Source organism: Scyliorhinus canicula, chromosome 5 (genome assembly GCF_902713615.1).
Source record: "Scyliorhinus canicula chromosome 5, sScyCan1.1, whole genome shotgun sequence".
Taxonomy (NCBI): domain Eukaryota; kingdom Metazoa; phylum Chordata; class Chondrichthyes; order Carcharhiniformes; family Scyliorhinidae; genus Scyliorhinus; species Scyliorhinus canicula.
In genome coordinates, this window is record NC_052150.1 from 96,868,205 (window position 1) to 96,884,180 (window position 15,976).

At 45.0% G+C, this 15,976-nt stretch overlaps 1 protein-coding gene across 2 annotated transcripts in view; it reads right to left on the minus strand.

Moving 5' to 3' along the window:
- The window catches only part of LOC119966149 (dynein heavy chain 11, axonemal-like), a 622,669-nt gene that overhangs the window by 276,780 nt on the left and 329,913 nt on the right, over positions 1–15,976 (minus strand). For both annotated transcript variants that reach the window (XM_038797431.1, XM_038797432.1), the window contains 4 exons: positions 13,179–13,352; positions 4,464–4,668; positions 3,165–3,330; positions 183–285 (listed from right to left, as the gene is read on the minus strand). In XM_038797431.1, the coding sequence (XP_038653359.1) occupies positions 183–285; positions 3,165–3,330; positions 4,464–4,668; positions 13,179–13,352 (648 nt within the window). The remainder of the gene's footprint in view (positions 1–182; positions 286–3,164; positions 3,331–4,463; positions 4,669–13,178; positions 13,353–15,976) is intronic.

Genomic DNA, 15,976 nt, shown 5'->3' on the forward strand with positions numbered 1-15,976 from the left:
CCATTTATTTACTAATTCATCCTAACCTACTGTCATTTTCCAGTTGACAGGACCTTGGTTGGGAGAATGGAAACCCGTAATCCTGGAACTGTTATCACTCATATCAAAATGAATAGGTGTATTGTCAGAAAATTTTGTCTTATTTGACATCCATTCCTAGCTGTCTTGTGATTCATCTTTACCTGAAGCCGAGGATTGATCGTGAAGCTTCCTGCTGTTGGGTTCATGCAGCTGATAAACTGACAGTTGTGGATTTCTTTCAGGGTTAACTTCTGTCGATCATACCTGATCATTGTTAAATATGAAGAATTGAGAATAGAATCAAGCACCTGACCAAATTGATAAAATCTGAATAAAAAGTAACCAGAATTTTCATGAGGTTAAACTGATCTTAGGCAGTCGTGGTAAAATGGGTGACAACTAATCAGCAGCCTACCCTGCACCTCTCACTACTTTTATTTTACAGAACAGGAATGTGCTATCACCATATCCCAATTTCACCACCTCTCACATTTAACAAGAAGCCCTGTTTAGCTTCATGACAACCAAGTTAGCTGCTTGGGATTTATTATTATATAATATTGTTGTATTTGTTTTAGGGAAAATAAAACCATATTCTGAATGTATTCACATATGTGCTTTGGTAAGTATTTACTGTGTTACATGGGTCTCACCCCTACAACCCAAAGATGTTCAGAGTAGGTAAATTGCCCCTTAATTGGATTTAAAAAAAAAAAGTATTTACTGTGTTACAACAGATTCTTTCATTTTGAAAAATGAAACTAGGATTAGAGCCTAAAACTAACAATCGCAACACAGGCGGCACAGTGATTAGCACTGCTAGCCTCACAACACCAGGGACCCGGTTTCGATTCCAGCCTCGGGTGACTGTCTATGTGGAGTTTGCACTTCTCCCCGTGTCTGCGTGGGTTTCTTCCGGGTGGTCCGGTTTCCTCCCACAGTCCAAAGATGTGCAGGTTAGGTGATTGGCCATGCTAAATTGCCCTTAAGTGTCCAAAGATGTGCAGGCTAGGTTACAGGGATAGGGTGGGGGAGTGGGCCTAGGTAGAATGCTCTTTCAGAGGACCAGTGCAGACTTGATGGACCAAATGGTCTCCTGCACTGTAGGGATTCTATGGACACTCGTGATTTATTAGTTTAACTCTATACAATGAATCCATATTTAAATAAAGTTGATAAATGTAAAATCTACTTCTGTATGAAGTACTGTATTTTTTCCTTATTTATGCTTCTGTTATTTGTTGGAATTGTTGTCACTTTCATATGTGCAAATTTGCATTTATATGCAAGTAAAACATATTCAAGAGTCCGAAGTCCATTCTTATACACATGAACAGCTGACAAAAATCTGAGGTGTGAACACCACTATAATTATACTGCCAAAGGTAAATTCAACAATTATGACTTGCATTAAGACATGACTTTACTTCCTTTCTTCTTTTTTCTTCCTAATTAGCGGATATGAAAGAACCTCCCTACTCCTACCAAAAATAAACAAAATAGTTTTCTGTTCTTTACCCACTGAACGGTACCAGTGCTTTCAATGCTCAATCTGTTAATAAAGTGAACCTTCAAAGAAATTAGGAATCTTTTAAACTTAGAAGATACAGTTGGTATTCGAACCTCGAACAGTTTCAAATGACTTTCTCTGCATTTTATCACAAATAAAATACAAAGGCAAATTCTTCTAGTTCTTCGATTTAAGAGAACCCACAACACATTTTTTAAAAAATGTCGCTGCAATTTTGGAATAAACAAATAATTAAATAAAACAATCGTAAACATAAAACCAGAAAAAACAGATCACGGGGCATGGTCTTCGCTTCTCTCCCCACCCCCCCCCTCTCCCCCACCCCTCTGCCCCACGAAGGCTCTGGCAATGGCCCGATTGAATGTTAGCTCCTTATCGAAATAACTAAAACAAAAATCTCTCAAACTTGTACTGTGACACAAAATTACTAAAGTTCAATAATGTAGCCTCAAATTTGAAATTATGTTTGTCAGAATGGTGAAAATACTAAGACAAGTTGAAATAGTTCAATGTGGTATCAGGCATTTAATATCAAGACCCATGTTTCTAGAAGATAAATGGTTCCACTTATGCATGATCTGTGGCCATAACCCTTTCAGAATCTGAGATTCTCAAAGTTGAAGTCAGTATTGATTGGGATTTCATAGAATTTACAGTGCAGAAGGAAGCCATTTAGCCCATCGAGTCTGCACCGGCTCTTGGAAAGAGCACCCTACCCAAGGTCAACAACTCCACCCTATCCCCATAACCCCAGAACCCAGTAACCCCACCCAACACTAAGGGCAATTTTGGACTCTAAGGGCAATTTATCATGGCCAATCCACCTAACCTGCACATCTTTGGACTGTGGGAGGAAACCGGAGCACCCGGAGGAAACCCACGCACACACGGGGAGGATGTGCAGACTCCACACAGACAGTGACCCAAGCCAGAATCGAACCTGGGACCCTGGAGCTGTGAAGCGATTGTGATATCCGCAATGCTACCGTGCTGCCCCTACCGATTTGCACAACTGTACATTTTATTTTTTTCAAATTGTACTCTCACCTCTGACTTAGATGTCTGTGACTCAAGCCCCACTACAAGGTTTAAACTTAGCTGATAGTTTAGTGCAGTATTAGAATGCTACTTGCTAGAGGTGCCATCTTTTGGATGTTAAATGGAGATTCGTCTATCTCATCAAATAAATGTAATACATCCCGTATGACTTATTCAATGATAAGCAGCGAGATTTCCTGATCCCTCAACCATTAATATTATTTAAAAAAATAATTTTGTCAATTATCTCACTGTTTGTGAAAGTTTATGGAATACAAATTGGCTACAGCATTTACCTACACAACAGTGTCAGCATTTCAAAACATGATCATAAATACTTTATGTTCTGAGATACAAGTGTTATATAAATGCAAGTCCTTGTTCTTTCTATTTTCTTTACTACAGAAAAGAACAGAATTCAACATTGCAACAAAAAAAAAAGAATTTTTTTCGGATTTATGTACGAAAACAGCGAGGAGCACTCTGCATGAAATAATCCATTTATACATAGTTAATATCTCAACTTTGAGATGTACACCCATCAAACGCTGGATGTGCGTAATGTTATACGTACCAGTGCTTGTAGTCAATGCTCTGGCGGATAAGTGTGTGAGGCTGAACTGTTCCATAAGTGTCTACCTCTGGCATATTCATGTCATCAATGAAATAAATGAGTTTCTTATTTCCGGGCGGTCCATAATTACGACCAGCCTTTTTCTCAAGAGACTTCTCCAGAATACCTGATTTGTATTCACAGAAATAAAAACATGTAACTGTAATTATCACGCTATTGGAAATGGATAAATATGTCTTACAGATTAGTGTAAAATTTATGAATGTGCATTCAAATAGAAAGACATATTGGAAATATTCTGATGCAATCAGGGTTCTGCAGAGGATTTTCCATCGATTAATTTTTATGGGTAGAAAGTATCATTTGCTGAGATTCAAGAAATTAATTAGACAAAAACAAATTTGGGGCAAAAATTCCAAGGGCATTGCGGCAGTGACGGTACTTTCCACCACTGACCCACCCAAAGTTCATCTTGACGGTGGTGTGATCTTCCTTATGTGCATCCCATTGATGGGCATCTGTATCACTGGGGTATATCTGGGGTACCTGCCAATCCCAAAAGGCCAGAAATTCATGCCACTTGTGAGGTCTGAGGAAAGACCAGGTATTCCACCTTCCTGCAACCACCTCCCCTCCAAAGGAACTGAGATCAGTCCCTAGTGCCCTCTTAGTGTGGATCCAGATACAAATCATTCACAAAAAACCTCTTCTTTGATGCGTCCAGCTCACAATTCTAACATAAACCACCAGATGGATCCCACTTACACTATTGGAACATTATTGCAATGTTGAATTGAGTTCCTCGAATGATTGAGAATGCAGGAACTCAGGGCAGCACGGTGGGGCAAGTAGTTAGCACAGTTGCCTCACGGAGCCGAGGTCCCAGGCTCGATCCCGGCTCTGGGTCACTGTCCGTATGGAGTTTGCACATTCACCCCGTGTTTGCATGGGTTTCGCCCCCACAACCCAAAAGATATGCAGGATTGGTGGATTTGCCACGCTAAATTGCCCCTTAATTGGAAAAAATGAATTGGATACTCTAAATTTTTTTTAAAAATTGAGAATGCAGGAATTCATGGTGATGCCCGCCCTCACCTGGTAAGGAGTAGGCAGAGGCTCCATCATTTACGAAGCTGTGCAGGAATTCTCTCACATAGGACTGAGAATATGTTTGAATTCAACTTTATCTAAACTCACTTTAGCTGCAATTTACCATATTCTGAGTGGAGTTGATCTCATGAGATCTCATTAGACAACAACGCGAGTTGTGAAATAGTCAATGAAACACAAATAACTTACGCTGTAACATCACTGAAGAGGTGTAGTAGTTGAAAGGTACTTTGGACACCATGTAGTCTTCTGACAGATTAGCAAGTCTGTCTTGCACTAGGATCGTTTTGCCAACTCCAGCATTTCCCACAAGCATAACTGGCTTCCCTTTCTCGAGCAACAAATCTACAAAGTATTGTAATTGGGTGCTCTCAGCTGTAGGGACAAGGACTGCCTGCAATGAACAGAGAGCAACTTTTGTCATCAGGTCAAATTAATAAAAGCATTAACACAGAACTCCAATTATTCCAGACCAATGCCATAGCTTACCCAGTTTAATAACAATGGTGCAATACCACTCTGGTATAAAGTTGTCAAGTAGGATAGATCCTGGAACAGCTGCTTGGACAATGGTATGTTTCTATGTTACTTCTCATCTATGCTGCAACCACTGATACAACCCATAATGGTGGCAGAACTCCTGACCTTCTGCACATCTGCAGGGCAGCAATAGTAGCATAGTGGTTAGCACTATGGCTTCACAGCGCAAGGGTCCCAGGTTTGATTCCCGGATGGGTCACTATCTGTGCGGAGTCTGCACGTTTTCCCTGTGTCTGCGTGGGTTTCCTCCGGGTGCTCTGATTTCCTCTCACAAGTCCCAAAAGACGTGCTATTAGGTAATTTAGACATTCTGAATTCTCCCTCAGTGTACCCGAACAAGCGCCGTAATGTGGCGACAAGGGGCTTTTCACAGTAATTTCATTGCAGTGGTAATGTACGCCTACTTGTGAGAATAAAGATTAGTTTAAAAACAGATTACTATTATTCAGCTAATCTTGAACAATATTGCACGGTCAGCTCATTTGCAAATTGGCCCATATTTTGAGAGTAATGACACCATAGGTGGCATTCGCCCGAATCGGTGCGATGGGCCGACGCTGGTGTAAAAAACGATGCAAACCACTCTAGCATCGGGCCGACCGGAAGTAGTGGAATTCTCCGCACTTCCAGTGGCTAGGCCGGCGCCAGAGGGGTTGGCGCCGTGCCAGCCAGCGCCGAAGGGACTGCACGAGTTAGGGCATGCGCAGACCGGCAGGTGTATTCTGGCGCATGTGCACGGGGGTGTCTTCACTGCGCCGGCCATGGCGGAGCCCTACAGGGGCCGGCGCGGTGGGCACCAATCGTGGGCCAGGCCACGCGGATCCTCCCCACCCCAAGGACAACACCAGATAACCTACCTGCCAGGTCCCGCCGTGTGGGACCATGTCCAATCCACGCCAGCGGGACTGGCCAGAAACCCATTGGGGCCCAGAGAGTTGCCGGGGGAGGGGGGGGGGGGGGGGGGCCTGCCAACAGCCCCGACCAGCGTGGCATGATCCCTGCCCCCGCACAAAAACCGGCACCGGAGACTACGGCAGCCGGCGTCGGAGCGTCAGGGCGGGATTCACACCACCCTGAGTATTCTCCGACTCGGCAGGGAATCGGAGAATTCCACCCCAAAGTTTTCAGCATTCGCCATCATCACCATGAAACTGAGCAACATTTGAGGTCTGCACATATGCAGTTAAATGCTTAAATCAGGAAGTAGCTGTCAGTGATCCTACACTTCATCATTAAGTGCATTGTTGAGGGTCCCTCAGTCTCCAATCAATTAGAAATCACTGAACTTAAAAGAACTTGCCTACATAGATACATAGAAGATAGGAGCAGGAGGAGGCCTTTTGGCCCTCAGAGCCTGCTCCGCCATTTATGACGAACATGGCTCATCATCCAACTCAATAGCCTAATCCTGCTTTCTCCCCATAGCCTTTGATCCCAGTCGCCCCAAATGCTATATCCAGCTACCTCTTGAATAGATTCAATGTTTTATCATCAACTACTTCCTGCGGAGTGAATTCCACAGGCTCACCACTCTTTGGGTGAAGAAATGTCTCCTCATCTCTGTCCAAAATGGTTTACCCTGAATCCTCAGACTGTGACCCCTGGTTCTGGACCCACCCACCATCGGGAACATCTTCCCTTCATCTACCCTGTCTAGTCCTTTTAGAATTTTATAATTCTCTATGAGATCCCGCCTCATTCTTCTGAACTCCAGCGAGAACAATCCTAACCTAGTCAATCTCTCCTCATATGACAGTCCCACCATCCCTGGAATGCCATTAGTACTGTTGCAAAACTTTACACCTAGTTGAACAAGGAGTAAATGGACTTTTAACAGTGTACTAAGTTCATAATTACTGCTGAAAATATGGCTGGACAGTTGGTTCGTGATGCGGAGCAACGGCAACTCAAACTTCAGTAAACCGCTTAAGACAATACATGGTATACTGCCACTTCATATCAGCCAGTGGCTATCTTCAACTTTAAGTACATTTCATGCTTATTAAAGTTACTAAACAGAAAATCATGGGACACAATTTCCTCAAAAGCACTCATACGTATCAGGATTGTGTTGTGAGCCAGTTTGCCAGCGGATGGAAGCTCAAGAGGAAGGAGGAGGTAGAAGCGGAGGAAAAGATCAAGAGCAGTGAGTGGGTTGGCGGATCCACGAGGTGAGGTGAGGTGTCCCACCTCCCTGAACCTGGAGATGGATGAAAGACATTCCTGATGAATGAATTGACGGTGATGAGAGAGGAAATTAAAGTGGAGATCCAGGCGGTCGTTACGGAGGTGTTGGTCGCCATGCAGACGGTGATAGACGGAATGGGAAAGAAACTGGGAACTCAGTGGAAGACGATCTTAGAACTTAAAGCACCAGAACGAAAGGTTTGCTGCTCTGGTGGCCAAATAAAAAGTTTGGTGGCAACCCAGGGAAGCCTGAAGGGGAAGGTCGAGGGTCAGGGAATCGGTCTCGGCACCAGAATATCCGAGTGTGGGCCTGCCAGAGGGGTGTGAGGGCAGAACACGACTGACAGGCTATGTGGTCCAGATGCTGGGCACCTTAGGGGGGGAGACACAGCTTCCCCAACCTGCCGGAGATCGACAAGGCACACAAGTCGCTCCAACCGGAGCAGCCAAGGGAAATAATCACCAAACAAAACAGATACCAGGGAGAAGATCCTGCGGTGGGAAAAGCAGACAAAAGCGAGCACCCGGGAAGGACATAGAATATGAGTGCACCAGGACATTGGCAAAGTGCAGGGCCGAGTTCATCCTGGCAAAATCAGCCTTGTACAAATGTGGAGTAGAATTTAGAACGCTGTTCCCAGCCAGGCTCTGGGTTATGTTCCAAAACAAGGAACGCCATTTTAACACCTCGGCAGAGACAGACGAGTTTGCACGGATGAATGGCCTGGACATAGGGCAGACAAGACAACTGAAGACAAAGCAGAGAAAGAAAAGTGAAAAGAACTGTGATGGACTTGAACAATGTTTGCGTGGGCGCAAAACAGTACTGCCTCGCATTCAGTAAAAACACTAGGTCACAGGAAAGGGCGAGGGCAGCGGAGCACGGGAGAGGGTGAAGAGGAGACAGAGGGAACGGCTATCCATTGGAAAAGGGAAAGATCAGCCCCACGACGGGAGCCACCACACGAGCAGGGAATGCAAGCGCTAGGAAGCATGAGAGCGAGGAGCGGTGGGGGGGGGGGGGGGGTTGCGTCGCGCTTCTCGGCAGGGAGGGAGCGTCTGGCAAGTGGGAGCGACCACACGGGGTGGTGATGGGGAATATAAGGGGGAAATAGGGAGGGGGCAGTCTCGGGGGGTGGGATAGAAAGTGAGGCAGAGGGGGGAAAGGGGGACCACAATGGAACCACAAGGATAAGGAAGGGATGAGCTTCAGATTGGCTTCAGCAAGTAAGGTACAGGTTGAGGAAACAAGATGGCACCAAAAGCAGCCATTATGGAGGGTCCTTAAACAAAGGGAAATCCCCCAGTGCAGGGGCGCACCCATGTGGCGTACATACAGTAGGCGGCCATGTTGGGTGCCCCCTGGACAAAGGGAAACCCCAGAGTGCAGGAGAAAGCCTCATGGTGAAAACGGCGACCATGGCCATTTTGGACGGCCCCCTAACAAAGGGAAGCCCCGATGTGCAGGGGCGTGTCCACCAGATAAGTATGGATGATCCCACAACAGGGGGGGAGCGCACAAGTCCCCCATCAGGATTATCACCTGCAATGACAGGGGACTTAACTTCCCAGTGAAAAGATGCAGAATCTTCACCCGACAGGGACTCAGGGATTAAAGGTTCCTCGATGGACTGGACATGCAGTCGTGGGGGACGATAGACTGATGGAGCTGGAAGCACCAATTGGACTGGGTGAGATCATGGGGAGTTTCAACTTCACTCAGCGGAAAAGGCGCTGCAACCGGATATGTTCCCGGCGGACTTCTACAAAACATTTGCACTGGCACTAGCTCCATACCTACAGGAGATATTTGCAGACTTGCTAGTGTAGCCACCTGGGGTGGCCACGTCCCGATTTCAAAATGAACACTCACAAAGAGTACAGGGAAAAATGGACAGCACTAGAAAAACAAGCAGGTGCAAGGTTTCCTGTGTATTAGGACCTGCAGAACCCAGACAGAACTGAAACTACTAGCCATTAGCATAGTAATGAGCTATCTCCGGGGACAAAAAGAAACATTGAAACAATCGGTGCCAGGACAGACATCCCGGCGCCAGTGGGAGCTAAAACAAAGGCAGGCCAACGGTTACATAGGGCCCGCCCAACGATCAGGGAACAACCCCGTTATTGGAGAAAATCAATACGAACGATTGGGACATGGTCCAATTAATTGGGACCAAGTCCGGGGTCCGCCCAGAAGGGCGTGAAAACCCTGGGGGCTATAAAACAGAGTCCCCAAGGTCAGTTCGCTCTCTTGGAAGCTCTTGAAAGATCTCTTACTCCACTTCACCTTCACCTTGGCATTTGGCTCTCAGCGACGAGAGGCCCCCAAGCACCAGCCAAGTAAGTCTAAGGTCAATGCACGCTACGAGATAGGCGCTCCTAGCTACTATTCCGTACCAGTTCAAAGCCAGCAGTATCAGAACCGGACAACGGCCATTATTCCTCTGACTGAGTGGGCCACTCGAAGCTAAGTATAGGCTTTTAGTAGTAGTTGTAGTTTAGCGAGTAGAGTTTATGCATGAGTAATAATTGACTGTGTGTGTAAATAAACGTGTGTTGATTTCAAACTTACTAACTGGTGTATCGAGTCATTGATCAGTATTCGGCTTTGAACCCTGTGGTGGTATCAGAAAGATACCTGGTGACTCTTAAGCAAAGGTAATTAGAACAGTGCAAATTAAAGGAAAGCATAACAAGCAACACTAGCAAGGGGCACACTGCCTCCTACCCTAACATAGGCCATCAATTGCTGAAAAAGACAAAGATGGCGGATCATATAGACCCATTTCGCTGCTGAACGTAGATGCGAAAATACTTGCGAAAGTCTTGGCCGAGAGACTGGAGAACTGCGTACCAGAAGTGGTCGTAGAGGACCAGACGTGCTTTGAGAAGGGTAGACAGCTAACTACAAACATCAGACGACTGCTGAATGTGATACTGACCCCATCCGGGGAGAGAACACCAGAGGTGATCACCTCTCTGGATACAGAAAAGGCCTTCGACAGGGTCGAATGGGAGTACCTCATTGAGGTACTGGAGCAGTTTGGGCAGGGGACGGGGTTCACCTCTTAGGTGAAAATCCAGTACAACGCCCCCAAGGTAAGCGTTGTCACCAGTTCTGAATACTTCCAGTTGCACAGAGACACAAGCAGGGATACCTGCTGTCCCCACTCCAGTTCGCCCTGGCAATTGATGTCCTGGCGATCACCCTGCGAAACGCAAGAGGCTGGAAGGGTATCCGAAGAGGAGGCAGAGAGCATAGAGTTTCACTCTATGCGGATAATCTGCTCCTCTACATCTCAAATCCGCAGAACGGTTTGAAGGAAGTCATGAAGTTCATGGAAGAGCTTGGGGGCTTCTCGGGCTACAAACTCAACCTTGGCAAGGGCGAGGTATTCCCGGTGAACCCATATGGGGGAGGGACACAGCTGGAAGGTCTACCATTTAAAATAGACAAAACAAATTCCACTAACTGGGGATCCAGGTAGTCCACGACTAGACACAAATTCACAAGCGGAATCTGACCAGTCTGGCAGAGGAAGTTAAAAAGGGCCTACAGAGATGGGATACACTCCCACTTTCCCTGGTGGGGAGGGTGCAGACGATCAAAATGAATGTACTGCCAAGGTTCCTCTTCCTGTTTGGATCCATAAGGGGGGGGGGGGGGAGAAAAGGTATCAAAAAGGAAAATCATGTTAATTGTAAATAATAATCGTTTTAATCATCTCCTGCATCATGTACAAATGTAAAATTCAATAAACATATTTATTTAAAAAAAGGAATAGAAGACGTGCATTTATCACGCGTAATTCACTTGTACCCTGAACTTTGTGACTCAGAGATGAGATGCAAACAGAATAAAGTTTCCATTACAAAAGTCACCTTATTATTAATGGTTTCCAAGTTTCAATATCTATGAAAAACTGTCACAATTTTAAAATGATTTTGGTGTGTTTTTTAAAAAAACCTGAGTATATACATCCACACAAAATGACAACAGAAGTGGCATCATTTGGGTGTGTAATTTTCCAGTTGCCATGTAACTATCAGAAGTCCTTTTAATGGCAGGTGATATTCAGCCCTCTTTTCTGGCACATCTCTTAGGAAGGCTTCAGACCCTGCAGCATCAAATGGAATAATGATGATCATAAATCGGAGCTAGACCATTAATTCACCATATTGTGAAGAACGGACAACTTGCATTGAGTGCCAATTTTCTCAGAACATAAAGTCTTAACATAATGGGAAAATCAGAGTGGGTTGTAGTTCATACATGTATCATTGACAGCGGTATGCTGGAACATGTAAAAGTGCAGCTACCTTCACTCAGAAGCAATTTTCTTTCTGAAACATGATTTGCGGGCTTTATGAGGAAATGGCCTAAAGTTCCTGGAGTTGTTTCGAGATGCCACTTTGGGATCATTAAGAGTAAATGATAATGTGCGTAAAATGTGAATAAGTCATTTAAATCTCCTGCTCTTTAAATTCCGAAGAAAACCAACCTGCCCCTCTCAGTTGAAAAAAGAAATCAGTGTTTGCAACTTTAAAAGCTGTTTGTTGACACAAACTTTTTAAAAAATTTGTTCTTGGGACGTGGGCGTCGCAGACTGAGCCAGTATTTATTGATTAAATAAATAAATAATAGTTAAATTATTGCCCATCCCTAATTGCCCTAGAGGCATCAGTTAAGAGTCAACCAGCTTGCTGTGGATCTGGAGTCACATGTAGACCAGACCAGGTAAGGACGGCAGATTTCCTTCCCTAAAGGACATTAGTGAACCAGATGGGTTTTTATGACAATCGACAATGTTATCATGATTATCATTAGACTTTTACTTCCAGAGTTTTATTGAATTCAAATTTCACCATCTGCAATGGCAGGATTTGAACCTGGGTCCCACAGTATTACTCTGGGACTCTGGTTTGCTAGTCCAGAGACAATACCACGATGCCACCATCTTCTCTTGAAGGCTATTGTTACAGTATCAGTGCTACCTAACTGCTTCCACAGCCTATCATTATCACATTGGGAGGTATGTCATTTTTCAGTTTGATTGACAGCTCCAAGTGGTTATAAAGGACTTGGGTCACGGCACTGAGGTCCAGGTTCGATCCCGGCTCTAGGTCACTGTCCGTGTGTAGTTTGCACATTCTCCCCGTGTTTGTGTGGGTTTCATCCCCACAACCCCAAAGATGTGCAGGGTAGGTGGATTGGCCACGTTAAATTGCCCCTTAATTGGAAAAATGAATTGGGTACTCTAAATTTATTTATTTATTTACTTGGGAGCGTAAATCCAGGCAGTGATGTGACCAGGCGATCATAGGTCACCATATTGTGACGTAAATGACCAAAGGATGAAAGGGAATTTGGGACATTAGCCCTTCATAAACTCCTCTCTCTTAATTTTTGTACGAAGCATTTTAAAAGCTAGCAAACATATCAAGAATAAATAAACAAAACGTCAAAAACTAAATAATACATTAAAGTGAACTGCAGTATGAGGGAAATAAAAATACAGTAAATGCACCTTGAAATGAAGTCCTCAGACAGCCCTGTGCCTATTTTTCTGGGCACAGTTTGCAAGTTGGGTGTTGCTTCAAAGCACCAGCATAGGGCCTTTAATAAGGGGCTTTTAATATTGAAATTAGGCTGTCCACAGTCACGCTTTTGTCCCCAAATCAGCCAACTGCAAATCGGGTTCTATTCAAATAGGTCATGAGGCCAGACCCCAATTTTTAAACCTGTGCCCATTGCCTGTGAGGTTTGGGGGCTTAACCTTTAGAAAGACACATTTCTAATATATCCGTCAATATCTAAAATTTCACATTTAGTTTTGAATCTACAGTACTCTCAACTAGAAAGATCATACAGTCCCAACAAGATCAGATAATTCACCTTTGCCCGCAGTAGAAAGCCATGGAGGTCTGCGATTAGGCTCCACAACCAGGTTCCAACAACAGATGATTTTACGCATTCAAGAAATTACCAACTTCGATAACGGAGGGAAACTGACAATGATGATCTAAGAATGTTCATGTCTGAAATGTTAATCTCCCTGTTCTCTTTCCCGCTACTGATGGATAAGTTGTGTAAATCCATTATTTTCTATTTTGATATTTTTGGCATTTGCAGCTTTTTATTCTTTCCATCTGAATAAGCAGGAGTATACTTACTTGCAGAGGACTATCCGCTTCCATTTCAAATGCTGGTATCTTTTCAGACCAAGGAATAAATTTTTTTGTTTCAGGGTCAAGGTAATAATCAAAGACAGTTCCCTGGGATGGAAGTTTAACAGCCTTCATTTCTTTGCACCACCAATGACTGAATTCAACTCGATAATCGACCAGCTGAAAAAGATAGTCAACAATCATGTTTATTGTCTCATTCGGTCGAAGTTACGACTGGAGCAAGACTAAAGCCACTGCCTTTACATAATTCTTTAAATTGATTTAGTAAAGATTTCTGTGATGCAGAATACCTAACAGAACAGGAGTGCCAAACTGGCAGAAGTGCAATGAAAGGCTCTGAAAATCAGCCAGAACTCAAGACAATCCTGATGTCAGCTTTTCCTTTGAGCAGGTCTGATCTGAAGCAGAACCCATCCACGCCAAATACAGACTCCCGAACTGGTCAGGGTGGGACCAGGGGCAAGGAGGCCCTATGTTCGGAGTTCATGTTCCCTTAATCTCAGTGGGCCTCTGGACAAGGGTGAAGGCTAGTACACGCAATCTGGTCAGTTGCACTGGTCTACAAGAGGACAAATAGGAGAGGGAAGAAAAAGGTATGGACCTTGGAGGAATTGTTCGGTTAAAACATTTAAAAAAAGATTCACTCCCTCACATAGATCATTGAAAGAGCGGAAGAAACATTTATCCAGGTGGGGAATCAGGCACTCCCAGGTACCAACCGGTTGACTACGAACTGCATTTTGTAGTTTACGTGGTTGACAGTTGCCTGAGATTAACCTTAAAAGCATGGGTACCCCTATTTTGTATACAGAAGAGTTGCATTCCCACTGATTCTACATACTCTGATGGCGACAGCACAGGAGAGTACTATTGGGTGCAGTCCCAGTATAACTGCCAAGATTACTGCCAATGCATATTCAACGCCAATAACAATATCAAATGAAATATGTACTGAAATCATAAGTTAACTTAAAATTCACATTCAAGAAATTTTATCAAAATCACTACCTCGAATTTTCACACATTGGCTGTGATTCAACCTAAACATTTCTCAGTGTCTTTTTGGGTGAGTTTTGCGGGGTGTTACTTGCTGGCTTTTTGGGGGAGATCCATTCCGCTATTAAAAATACACTTTGTTATTTTTTTGGGCCTTAAGAAGCTTCTCCCTGGTCAACCCCACACTTCCAACACTGGGGAGCTGAACTCGCTGGTGAGACCTACTCCTAAGGGACATCCGGTGGTAGCCATGGTGTGAGAGGTCGCACATTTGGCAGCTCCTGTTTGAGGCAATTTTTTTTTTTGGTCCTTTTCACTGGTTGGCAAGTGGATGTTTTGGAGGAAAAAAGTGCAGAGATGCTGAAGGAAAGCTATAGACCATTGGTGAGGTCGGTGGATGGATCCGCAGATCAGAAGTGGGTTGAGAAGGAGCTGCGGGAGCTAGAAAGTCTTTGTGCAACACAGGGAAGATGGCAGAGAGCAAGGGGCCGGCCCTCCTAGCCCAATGGTCGACGGAACAATTGGTTGTTTTTTGGAACGAAGCATTCAGCCATCAGAGGAGGGAGGCTCAGGAGGACCCGCTGAAAGCGGAGATCGGCCATGTGGAGCTGAGGCTCGAGACCCAGAGCCAGGCGATCCAGAAAGTGGAGGAGCTGGTGCGGGAGCACGAGGAGCAGCTTACCTCGTTGGTGGCTGAAGTTTGGATGCTGAGGGAGACTCAGAAGCGGCTCAAGGAGAAAGTGGAGCATTTGGAGAACCGCTCCCAGAGGTAGAACCTGAGGATAGTGGGGATGCCGCAGGGCATCGACGGAGTGGACGCAGGCTTTTATGTGGCCAAGACGTTGGAGAAGCTAATGGGGGAGGGGGCCCACGACCGGCCCCTGGATGTCGATTGGGCACATCGGGCGCTTATGAGGAGGCCGCAAGCGAAAGAGCCACCGAAGATGATGGTGGTGAGGCTACACCGGTTTCTGGACAAAGAGAAGATCTTGCGGTGGGCCAGGCAGACAAAGAGATGTACCTGGGAAGGCAGTGAGCTTCAGGCATATCAGGACCTGGGTGCAGAACTGGGAAAGAGGAGAGCCAGATTCAACTGGGTCAAGGCTGTCCTCTTGAAGAAAGGGGTGAAGTTTGGGATGCTGTACTCGGCCCTCCTTTGGGTGACTCACAGCAGCTGTGATTACTACTTTGGAACCCCGGAGGTGGCAATGGAGTTTTTGAGAGACAATGAACTGACAGGAGAGGGAGGACAATGAACTTTGGAGGAAGTGTGAGGTGGTGCTGGTTCTCCATGCCCCTCTTTTGTTGCATTGTGTTGGGCTATTTTGGTTTGGGTGATGGCCAGGGCAGAACGTTTCTATTCTTAGGGGCTGTTTAGCTTTTTCATGGAGTTCTTTGGTGAGAGGCCGGAGGACGGTGAAGGATGATTGCACCTTTTGTGAGGGGGCTGAATGGGCCAGTAAAACGGTCACGCATGTACACACACCTGAACCTGAGGAGTTAAAAGGCAAATGTGCCTGTTCGAGGACAGCAAAGAGGAGTAAGCTAAGAATAAAAAAACAAGATAGATGAGGAACCGATGGACTGCGCAACCCGGGGGGGAGGGACACGGTAGATCGATCCAGAGGGCAACGGAATGTACATAGAGTCAGTTAAATGAAGGACAAAATAAACTTCTCTGTACAATTAAGTAAATTAGCGCGGGCAAGAAAAATGTAATGTATATACACAACAACTGTTTATAAATATGAGAAATGCCAATAAAAGATTTTTTCTTAAAAGGCGGT